The 12,394-nt window shown below is 41.1% G+C and overlaps 2 protein-coding genes across 2 annotated transcripts in view; both read right to left on the bottom strand.

The window, feature by feature from the left end:
- The window catches only part of RGSL1 (regulator of G protein signaling like 1), a 118,119-nt gene that overhangs the window by 74,367 nt on the left and 31,358 nt on the right, over positions 1-12,394 (bottom strand). Inside the window, exon 2 of the mRNA XM_044267244.1 lies at positions 8,858-8,931. Within this exon, the coding sequence (XP_044123179.1) occupies positions 8,858-8,931 (74 nt within the window). The remainder of the gene's footprint in view (positions 1-8,857; positions 8,932-12,394) is intronic.
- LOC122918599 (transmembrane epididymal protein 1-like) lies at positions 5,707-6,480 on the bottom strand. Its single transcript, XM_044267247.1, has one exon. The coding sequence runs from the start codon at positions 6,478-6,480 to the stop codon at positions 5,707-5,709; it is 774 nt and encodes a 257-aa protein (XP_044123182.1).

Genomic DNA, 12,394 nt, shown 5'->3' with positions numbered 1-12,394 from the left:
TACAAAACCCTTGGAAGCTGAGTTTAGTGATTCGAAAGTCACAAGGTGGGAGAGAATGAGCCACCTGGAAAGGGACTTAAGAAAGGTTGTTAAACACATAGAAAGTTGGATGACAATAAATTGTAATAGCTGCCCCCTTGCAATCTGTTCTCTCAAACTGGCATCCTCTTTTAACAGTAGGAAAATATAAATCACACTACTTAGGAATTGGGTGAAATGAGCTGAAAGGAAATGACATGGACGAAGTGGTACTCCACGTCCTGTAGTGCCCAGCGGTAGTAGGTACCGGGCAATGTTTGTTCAGTTCAGCTGAGAAATGGATGTGAAGGCCAAATGGAAAGCTTGAAGTCCTGCCCAAATATAAAGACCTAAAAATTGTGATTGAGGAAAGGGGACACTGAAAGAGGGTCAGGGAGAGATAAAGCAAGTAACACAGAGTCATTGTCCCAGGGTTAACTTACGAAAGCTTTAGATATAATATCGACAGACAGTAGAATTCTCCCAAGCAAAGCTGTGCCTTCTGATTTAGAACTTTGTGTGCATTACTGCTCATTGTTAGCTATCGAAGGAAAAGATGTAGCATGCAGAAGTTAGACCTTACTCCTAATTTTTGTCATCTTTGCTGATACAATAGATTTCAATCAAAGACTTCAAAATGGTGGTCGATGCAATCCATGTAATTCTTAAAGTCAAAGGAAGTGCAATTTCGTCCTACATAAAGGGGTTAAAATGCTACATAATGGTACATAATAGGACTTGGTGCATTTAGCTACAGTCATACAGAAAGAGAATAAAAACTGGAGAAGACTTTCACTAAAATAGGGCTATTTAGGGCTAAATAGGGCTATTTAGCTAACAATTCATTTTAAGGAAAGATACTGAAGTTATAAGAAGTATAAGTTTTCTTTTCTTTTGTTTTTTTAAGATTTATTTATTTGACAGAGACAGTAAGAGAGGAAACACAAGCAGGGGAGTGGGAGAAGGAGAAGCAGGCTTCCCACTGAACAGGGAGCCCGATGAGGGGCTCCATCCCAGGACCCTGGGATCATGACCTGAGCTGAAGGCAGATGCTTAACAACTGAACCACCCAGGCGCCCCAAGAAGTACAATCTTTTGTGACTGGTGATTAGTGAAGTCTTGGCCAAAGGCAAAACCAAACCAAACCAAAACAAAAAACAAAACAAAACAAAGACATAAAAACAAAAACCAAAATAAAACAGAAAACAAACAACAACAACAACAAAAATGTATATAATCTTACAAAGAAAGGGTTAGTCTTGATCTTATATTCTTTGACCTAAAATATGTATAAAAATTCCGAGTTTTGGACAGACAAGCCTCAAGAAATTGGCAACAATAATTGTATTTCTTTTGGTTGAGTCGGTAAATTTAAATTTAAATATTATAATAAGAAACAACTACGGAATTTCAACTAACAAAATATGGAAATTTTAAGGGCCTATTCAGCCAAAGCGGCCCTACCCTGGTTGAACTGCCATTTTGTTGTAAAACTTAAATTGACCTTGCCCCCCACCAGGGGAACTTATTTAAAAGCAAGTCCGGGAAACCAGTCCTAGGTAACAAAGTCCAAATACAAGGATGGGTCTGGCCAGGTGGAGGTATTCAATCAGTGGGGACACAGACTGTCTCCCTAGCTACCAAGGAGTATGGGCCCCACCCTTTGGGCACCTTTTGGGCGCCAATTCTGACCAAGGTGATAGGCTGGTTCAAACGTCTACTAGGGTAAATTGTAATTCAGTTGGTCACCTAGCATGACTGTGCAGCTTTCTCTGTGTGTCACAATTTCATTGGCCACCTGTGTGTGGCCAGGCCCAACCACATGGCCTTTGCTCTATAAAAGTTAGTCTGGAAAGCAGGAAGGGGTCGTCCTCTCTGTAGGGGCAGCCGTGACCGGTCTTTTTGTTGTCTGATTCCTGATGCTTGGCGCGAAATAAAGCTTTGCTGGACCTTCGCTTTGTATCAGTCTCACTCCTTTAATCATGGACCCATTATTGGGGTGCCCAATTATTGGGGGATCCAACAGAAATGGCATCTGTTTAGGAAAGATTTTTTCCTATGATTTATGATATGCATGATTTATCAAATGCATGATTTTATTGAAAGATGGTGAACAAATGATAGCAATTTTAAATAATATTACATTTATAAATAATTTTTTATGTCAAGTTAAAAAATTTAATAATTAGTATATCAATGTATGCCTAATCTATTGGATGTTAACTACAATAAAAGTAATTGCAAATGTTTTTGTTATTTTGGAACGATATTCCCCTTCAATTAGTAAGAGCCCATTAATAATATTCTGCCTTCAAGCTGAAAAGTAAATTATTAAACTTCTCATTAAACAATTTTGTGTGGCTCTTCCTTAGCCACCCATCCTAAGGGACAGGAACTTGGTAGTGTTCTCTGTATCACTGGGCCATGAAATTCCATCCCTGGAACTGCTCTGCTAAGGTTGTGTTTGTTGGGCTTTGGTGTCTGAGCAGAGGAAACATAAAAGACCTCAGAATTCCTATCCTGAACTCCTCTAATAAACTCCTACTTATCCATCAAAATGCAGAACAGAATTAAACCAACATTTCATCTGTGCTACACCTGTACTAGATACTTTATTTACTCATTCACCAACTATTGGATGTGTATCTATTATGTGATGAGCTAAACAAAAGCATTTTGATTATTTTATAAAGTTGCTAAAAAACAGCAGCCATTTCAGCTCAAAGGGCATTGTACACGGTTTTGTTTTTGAGATACACACATATCTATCTATATATATGCATAGATATTTATACATGTATACAGCTATATACTTTATGTAACTATATATCAATGTTTCCAGTTATCTATCTATAATTTATACCTAGTGTTTGAATTCTGTGTTTACTCATGTCCACACACCTAAGTTTAACAAGAAACAGACCTTCATTATGTTTACCAGATGCCTGGATAACACTTGCTTATGGATTTTTTTGCCCTCCTCTTCATCCCTTCATTTTTTCTTAATTGATACTTCAACACCAAATGGAGAGCAATTACCTTTTCCAGGCTCGTGTAAAAATGTGCCCTCTGGTGGGCGTGGTGAAGATTACACCTTTCTCTCTACAACTCTGGGGTTTTTTGCTGTTGCTATTGTTTCTAAATTTATCTTCAGTTGGTTTTACATTCCAAACTCCAAAGGTTTTACATCCAAAGATACAAATCCAAAGGATTACTTTCAGAGTGCTCATACCTACTGCAATGTGAAGAGAACAGAAGGACTCTTTCATTCAAACATCAGGTCTGTCCATTCTGCCATTATATCAGCCCTTAGTAATAATTCTTTGTGGCGTTGTGATCGTGCTAATATTTATTATCTTACCTCAAAAGTACATATTGTGAGACATAATAATATTGGGAGGCATTAATTACTACAGGAGATGAGTTCGTCAGCATCTACCAGGAGCTCAAAAGTACTCAGAAAGGGACAGATCTGTCAGTAGATGACTTTGATATCTCTTCAACTTCTATCTTTGTAGAGAGATAATATCTTGATATATTAATATATTAATATTAGGCTTTGCTTTTCCACCCTTGTAAATAACTTCTTCCCCAGTTAGTGGCAGACGCTGCCACAAGATGAGGTTTGATTGTAATTGTAAGAAAAGAAGAGTCAATTTTTAGATTAAAAAAATCCCAAACATGTTCTTAATTCAAAAATAGGAGGGCTGAGTGAAATAGAAAACAGGAGTTTGCCATATCAGTAGGAAAGAATGCAGAGGAAAAACAGATTCCCTACTTTCCCAACCTCAGGACACTCGAAGAGGTTCAGCTAGGGTTCAAGGGAGGATGAGCTGCAAGGTTAGGCAAGTCCTGAAAAATACCCAAGATTGTGAGGGAGAAACAAGGGGAAGGGACCCAGAAGTGACAACCAGGAAGAGGGCAGGACCTACAGAGAGAACTGCAAAGCTCCACGGGTCACCAGGACCAAAGAGAGGCAAAGAAGCTGAACTAATGCCTAAGAAATATTTTATTTCCACCCCACAGACCACTGTTACCCCGGATGGAGAGCCGCATTGTTACCTGATTGGATACCCTACTGGTGCAAGGTGAAAGCCCTCCCTGGAAAGTTGGTGCCTGCCAGTCACATGCATGTCATCCCACATTCAGAGACATTGCTGACCACTCCTGAAATGACACTGGGAAGCACCACCCCCTTTGCAGTCACTCTGAATGCTCACAGCTCTTCAAACCACAGAGTAGAAAACCTTAACAAGAAGACAATAATTCACCCCTGCTACACAATAACTGTTGAACTAGGAAATTAACCAGGAAGAGTAAGTCCAGAACCAAAGGAAGACAGGTATGTCCAGTTCTCCTAAGAACTAGAAGCAAAAGGGAAACTGGAAGGATGATGACCCCCTAGAATCCCTACCCCAGCCTCACTCTGTCCTAAGCCTGGATATTATAATCATGACCAAGAGTAAGAGAAGCCTAACAGATTGTCCGTATCCTGGGCACAGCAGGGAAAAGAGGCATAGCAGGGGTCATAAAGACATTGTTTTGCAAGTTTCCAGCAATTTAACTCTACTACTTAGAATTCCACCTCTGTGGACACCAGGCATAGCATTATGTGACATAACTAGATATCTGACTGCCTTAAGCTAGTTTTTTTTTTTTTTAAACCTTTTGAGTCTTAGATTATCATCTATAAACCTACATGATAAAATAGTTGTGAGGATTAAAAAAATTTTTTGTGTGGAATAAATAAGCCACTGAATTTCATGACACATGAGAACCAGAAAGGAGTTGTTCTAGGTGAGTCTACTACTTGGAAATGGATTGAGGTGTAGTACAGAATAATGGGCTGATCTATCCAGGCAGAAGGATCTGATAGACTCTACACTCAGTGAGACTCACTCCTGGAAGCACACGGGTCCTTTTGCGCCCTTGCTATGTGCAAGGTGCTGCTCTGTTGTGCCAGACCCTGCAGAGGAAATTGCCCTCCAGGAGTGTTGTGATGTTATCATGGTATCACATATGCCCGAACTCACCAAAATATATACATTAAATATGTGCAATTGCTTGTAAATTAAGTATATCTCAATAAAGCTGAAAACAAAAGATCTCTTTGACAAACCATAAAAAAATAAGTCAACAATTGTTCTCTGAGCCCTTTCTAGTTAAAATAACAGTTTAGATTTCGTGGAGGTATTGAAGAGATCCAGAAAGAGAAAGGGTGAGGAGGTGCTTACTATGATGGGTAAATTATGATGCACTAAATGTAACTTGTGGTCAGTCTTCTCTTGGGTGAGTGAGGATATACATGAGACCCAAAGGGAAGATATAGTACATTTATTTTCATGTTCTCCTTGGAGGGGGGGGATGTGAAGGTTACAGAGAGGAGAAAGGCAAAGAGAATGCCTTGGCTGGAGTTGAGGAGAGGAAGAGGAGGTGGGGGAAATACTTTGGGAGCCGAGAATAAGGTCATTGTGACATGCCTCTTGTGTTTCAGTTGCCTGTCCCAGCACACTGCTCAGCAAATGAGACTGAGAGAAGCCAGAGAGGAGGGGGGCAGGTCCATCCCAGGAGAGTCTGCTGCCTCGGTCGCCTTCCTCTCTACCACCACCACTTCCCACAACTTCTCATCCAGGTGTTTCAGAATGTGCAGGTGATAGAAACCATTCTGGGCTTCCCCAGACTCGGACGTCAACAAATGTAACAATACCACACCACGGAGAAGCCGTAGACCCAGATCATCAACATGGCAATGAAAGCCACATGCCAGCAGAAGAAGGTGGTGACAAATATAATGTCATTTTCATCATCGTCCATCCATTTATAGCCAGAAATTGGTTTGTACAGCATAAAACCGATCTGAATCAGCCAAGAGCCTGTCAACATATAAAAAAAGGCCTTCATCACCCAAAGCTGCAGCATATCGGGAGCCCACAGCTCTGCGATCACCACCAGCGCCAGCAGGAGTATGGCCTGCGTGAGCAGGACGTGGGACTGCAGCTCCACACCTTCGGAGTCCTGCATGTGAGACACCATCAGAGGCAGAAAGAGAAACATGCCCAGGGCTTGGGCGCCCTGCTCCAGAGCAGCACACCGCTGGGGCAGCAGGTTCTGGCTCACCACATCCACACACCCGCTCAGAAAGAAGGCCATATAGAGAGTGAAATGTTGCCACTGTTTGCGGTACAGAAAGTTTCTCTGATGATATATCTTGCTGATAAGCACTAACTGTCCCTGTATGTTATGCAGCTCTTGGGCTGCTAAAATGAAGGCACTTAATATCTTCACCAGCCCAACATAGCATACTTGCTGCAGTCTTGCCCATCGTCCTTTGCTCCAGGGATAGCTTGGCAGATACTGGACAGGGTAGTTGCATATTAAGGCCCTGGAGACTAGTCGTGCATGATAAAGTCCATAGAAGAAGAGAGACAGTCCTGGGTACAGATGGCCCTCAAAGCCTCCCATGGAACTGAAGGTAGATCTGACCAAAGGGAGAGAGAAGCAGCTCAGAAATGGTCGCCTCGGGTTCTAGAGCGTGGAGGGAGCTTCCTGAAGCCTACTTATATCTTCTCTCCAGCTCGCTGCATCCACATACACGGGGAAATGGCTTTGGAGGAAACCCAAACTTGTGCTGGGGTGGGTGTCATGGTTTCCGTTCTGGTCTTCTGCTCTGGTTCATTGATAGCTAACCAAGCATTGCTAACCAGTAAAATAAGCATATTCTCCATCACAGTGCCTGGACACCTACAGTTCTCGGAGATTATGCTATAGACTCCCCTTGCCTCTCCTCCTACATGCTCTTCATGCCATCGCTACCTTCCTGACTTCCCAAATTCATAGAATGTAAGGAAGAACCGAGAGAAAGCATGGAGAGGATACAGTGTGGGGCATATCCCTTAAGATTCTTCACATATAATCTCATACAAGTGCTAGGTACAAATGCATTCTCCTGGGTACAAACAATCTTAGGTAAACATATACATACAATATTCAATTTCTCTGACGTTATTTGAGGCTTGCCAGAAAAATATTCCCTCCTGAGGATCTGTCTTCTGCTGATCTCCAGAGAGATCTTTCCTCCTGAGAGTCTTTCCTCTGAGCTGAAGCAATGTTTTTCCAAGTTAAAATGTAGGTGAACAGGTTCTACTCAGTGGTGCTAATTCGGAATTTCTTGAGGGTGATGTCTTGAAATAAGCATTCCAAGACACAGTCCCAGGTAGCTCTTAGGCAGACTAAAATTTGAATCACTTTGTAGTATGTATGTACTGGTTAGAAAGAAGATCCTATTAAACTAAGCTTAGTGTGAAGTAGCCATCAAATATTTTCTCTCATGAAATAAGCATTTAGTTAGAATGTAATGGTCATATAACCCTTCATGACAGCCAGTCAAGTGCAGGAATGTCTCAGGTTAAATTTTTCTCATACCGATCCTACATATTTCCATTTTGGTTCATTTGTTGGTAAATTCTCTTTTGGTCTATCAACAGATCTTCCATTTTATTTTATAATTTTTAAAAAGGATTTTATTTATTTATTTGACAGACTGAGATCACAAGTAGGCACAGAGACAGGCAGAGAGAGAGAAGAGGAAGCAGGCTCCCCACTGAGTGAAGAGCCCAATGCGGGGCTTGATCCCAGGACCCTGGGATCATGACCAGAGCCAAAGGCAGAGGCTTTAACCCACTGAACCACCCAGGCGTCCCTATAATTTTTACTGATTAAAAAAACCACAGTTTTAGATTGATCTTCATATTAACCATCTTGTTGCATTGCCTATGCTCTTGCTAATTTTCAAATGATTTTTTATAATCATATGAACTTCAATAATAAAAAAATGCTCTACTTTTAGATACACCTGTCTTTTCTAATTGTCTCTCACAATTGCATTAGCATGGCAGAATTCTGTTGTTGTTTTAACTGTGAAAGCTCCCCTCTCCTGGGAAGTGTCTCCTCTAGCCACATGGTTAAACGGGAGCTGTCACTTGCTGACAAATCCTGCTTTCCTCCTCACTCGTCAGTCAAGGGATTGAGTGCCTAAACCAGTGGGGCTGATCTGAGCCCTTCACCAACAATTTAACTAAAGAAACAGCTCTCAGCCCTTTCACAGATTATATCAGTTCTGCTTACAGCAGAACTAATTAGCATATTAGGGTTATATTTCCTTCTCCGTGGATCCATTAATGTATTCATTATCTGTTGCTGTGTAACAGCTTAACACAATTTAATTCTGTGGCTTAAAACAACATGCATTTGGGGGACTGGGTGGCTCAGTCGGTTAAGCGTCCGCCTTTGGCTCGGGTCATGATCTGCAGGGTGCTGGGACCCATTCCTGCGTAGGGTTCCTGCTCAGCAGGGAGCCTGCTTCTCCCTTTCCTCCCTGCTTGTGCTCTCTCCCTATCTCTGTAGCTATCTCTGTGTCTCTCTCTCAAATAAATAAATAAAATCTTAAAAAACCACAACAACAGGCACTCATCTCACTTTCTGTGGGTCAGGATGCAGATAGAGCTTTGTCAGTCCTCTGCTCCCAGTCTCAAGAGGTACAGTCATGACATTGACCAGGCTTGCACTTCATGCTGAATCTGAGTCCTCTTCCAAGCTCACGGGGTTGTAGCAGAATTCAGTTCTTTGTAGCAGTAGGATTGCACTCCCCCTTTGCTTGCTAACTATCATTTCTCATCCACTAGACTGACAAAAATTAGCTTGACAACTATCTGTCTGACAATGTGAAACAAATAGAATAATGAACATATTGCTAATAAGAATATAAATTGATACAATCACTTTGGAAAAGAATTTGATATTATATGGCATAATACAGAAAGTTGAAGATCTACATCCTTACTTGTATATGGTAGATGGTAACGCACCCACACAAGCATCATATGCAGGAATGGTCCACAGCGGCCCTGTCTATAGCTGGCGGAGAGAAGGAAGAATAATAAAAATGTCCCTCAATTTTAAAATATGTAGATGAACTTGTATGATATTCATAAAATAAAATATGGTAGAGAAGTAAAAATGAAAAATACAGCTACATTCAACAACATCATGATAATTTTCTGTGTTGACTGAACCCCAGGATGCCCAGATTAACTATTATTTCCAGGTCTGTCTATGAGATTAACATTTGAATCAGTGGATATTGTAAAGTGGATTGTCCATCCCAATGTGGGTGAGCCTCATCTAATCCTTTGGGGACTGAATAGAACAAAAGGCAGAGAAAGATGGAATTCCTCCCTTTTTCTTCCAGCCTGTCTGCTGATCTGGGACATAGATCTTCTTCTGGCCTTACACTGGGTTTACATCATGCGCTTCCTTGGTCTCAGGTCTGTAGACTCTGACTGGAATTATACTACAGTGTCTCCAGCTTGGAGACAGCAGATGGTGAATTTCTGTGCCTTTGTAATCATGCGAACCATTTCCTCGTGATCAATCTCCTTTATATATATCTTCTGTGGGTTCTGCTTCTCTGGGGAACTCTGACATCAACATGGAACCTCAAAAATATATTTAGATGAAAAAAGAATGTAACATATACTGTGAGGTTCCACATATATAAAAAGGTCAAAACCACACAAAATTAAATAATGAGAACACATACATAGAACCATAAACAAAATTCAGGAAAGTGGTTACCTCCCAGAGGGGGATGAATAAGATAGATTTGAGAGGGACACAGGCATGGAAAATAACAATGTTTTTCTGTTCTTATAGTTGGTGGGGACCACAGGAGTGTTGCTTACATCTCAACTCTGTAGAGTTTATATGTATTCTAATAATGTTATTTTGTATCTACTTAGAGTTACTTTTTTTTTTTTAACAAAAATAAGAATTTTAGGTAGAAGCACTGCGTGGAGAAGTGTGACTGGATGTCTATTCAGTCTGCTTTATGGGGAGAAGGTAGGAAGACAGATGTTTGCATGGGCCTCTCCAAATTCCAAAATGAGATTTTCTCTAGGACATCAACACTTACATGTATCATTCTAGTACTGGCTGTTTTTCACTCAGTCATAATGATGCTTGAGACAGAACTATTTTGTTATATTTATAGAAGTATTTTATCATATCGATAGTACTGATACATTTAATATTATATTCTTTATCTAGTCCCCTAGTGATGGACGTGTTGGTTTAGCTGATATACTTTTTAACAAACAATGCTGAGTTAATATTTTTCTTCAGAGGAGATAACCATAACTAGCATTTCTGAGTCACAGAACCATTACTTTCTCAAAATTTAATAACTAGGGATGTATCTCCCTTCAAAGTGGTAGTACAAATTTTCACTCACCCCTACAATATATTAATCAACAAATTCTTTGGACATTGTATCCCCACCTATACTGCCCTTGTCCAAGCATGACCAACTTTGCTTTGTTGCCACATCCCTTAACTGAGGGATTCCTTAATTGGAGGGTTCCAATCCTCATCTATTCCTATCCACACTGCAGCCAGAGTGAGCTTTGGGAATAGAGAGCTAATGATACCATTGGCTAATTTAAATTCTCTAGTAGCATCTGTGGCTTTGTGGATAAAATCCATGACCTTAGATTAACCCTGGAAGGTGTCTCTCACATTGGCCTGGCCTCATTTCCAGTCCCTTCCTACATGTATCGTTGTCTTTAGGCATATCAGAAGCTTCAAGTTCAGCCTGCAATGGACTTCCTATTCCACATTTTTTCTGTTTGGGAAACTCCTCCTTTCTCCTTCAAAGCTCAGCTTGAGTATTGTGTCCTCTCAACAAGGAATGATACACATCTCTATAGTTAGACTTACACACATGCACTTATACTCATCTGTACAGTCACACTATTTTACCACTCCTTATTTACTAGGAAGCATTTGAAGTTGGAGACCATGTCCTGACTTCTTTTTCTCTTGAGAATCTAGCCCCATGCCTGGAGGTGCTCAGTGAGTGTTTGATGAATGAATATATGAGTGAAGTATCACATGAACACATGATCTCTACCATAAAATGCTTTATAATCTCGTTATAAAGACAGAACAGATACATACAAATGATGCAAGGCTACTAATGCGAAGAGCTAAATGCCAAATAAGTGAAACAAAAGACCAGACCTATTTAATTAGAGGAAAGAGCTCACCCCAGCTGTAGAAGTTAGGGCAAATATGATCATTCCCAGTGAACAGCTGGAGAGGCTAACATATGTGAGTTCAAATTTTATCTTCGACTCCTTTGTCCTTCGACTTTTGGGTGTGGAGGACTTGGCATAACTGTAACACAAATACTCTCTCTCGGGGGCAATATTCCCTGTACTGAGAGCACACAGTATAAACCAAGGGCAGAGTGTAATCCCAGCAAAGAGCTTGGTAATGCAGCACAGAGCTCATATTCAAAGAACGTTTGTCTTTCAGCAACTGAGGTTCGTTAGTGAGGGGTAGACTAGATGGTCTCAAACCAGGCTCTGCATGTGTGTCTTTCAGAACCCAGAGATTTCATGCTGAAAGTCCTGATACAATAATTGGAAATTCACGTTCCATTAGAGGGACATAAACAAAAATTTCTCTCCTCTTACTCCCTACTGTATGAAAGAAGTAGTATCATCTAAAAGGATGAAAGGAATGGGCATATCCTATTGGTTTGGGGTTTTGTGACTAAAAATAGGTGGAATGTAAATCAAGAGCTTCTGTTTGGCCCAATGTGGCAGGAGCAAGGAATTCCCCATATTGAGCCAGATACACCACTGATGGGGCAGACTCCTGGGATGGGGACGGAGCATGTGCCCACTTATGAACTGATGTTTTATAATCTACAAACAAGACCTCCACCAGAAGCAGCCCTCCTGTACTGTAGTGGATTCTTGGCTACTCATTGACTCACCCCTAGGGACAGGGTCTGGTGGGCACTGGCCAATAGTAAGGTATGAAACTTGGCTGTTCATAATAATTATCTCAGAAGAGGCTTTAAAAATACAGAGCACTAAATTTTCACCCTGACCCTAATGAATAAAGTCCTTCTGGGTAGGGGCCTAGGAATCTGAATTTTGAGTTATACCCAACGAACCCCCCACCCCCCAACTATTGGTAATTCCAATGCAGGCCATCTTTCCTGGGGCTTGGAAACCATTGCTCTAGACTAGAAAACACCATCCTCATCATTAGGCCATGCATGGGCACCATCTTCCTGCCCTAACTAACCCACAGATTCACCCAGGAGTATGGGGTGACATCTTTATAAAAGCAGAACCCACAATGTTTATCAAGAGACGCAGGCATGCAGGAGGAGAAGGAGAGGGGGCAGAGGTGGGAGGAGGCTAAATGAGGGATGGACAGGCAGGCAGGTAGAGGGAAGGGAAGGTGGAGGAGAGAAAGAGAGATGGAGGAAACTAAGAGAGAACATGGGGAGCTTAACAGAAAG

The sequence above is a fragment of the Neovison vison genome, chromosome 10, assembly GCF_020171115.1.
Source record: "Neovison vison isolate M4711 chromosome 10, ASM_NN_V1, whole genome shotgun sequence".
NCBI lineage: Eukaryota > Metazoa > Chordata > Mammalia > Carnivora > Mustelidae > Neogale > Neogale vison.
Note: the sequence above shows the minus strand (reverse complement) of the source record. Positions and strands in the feature narration are given on the sequence as shown.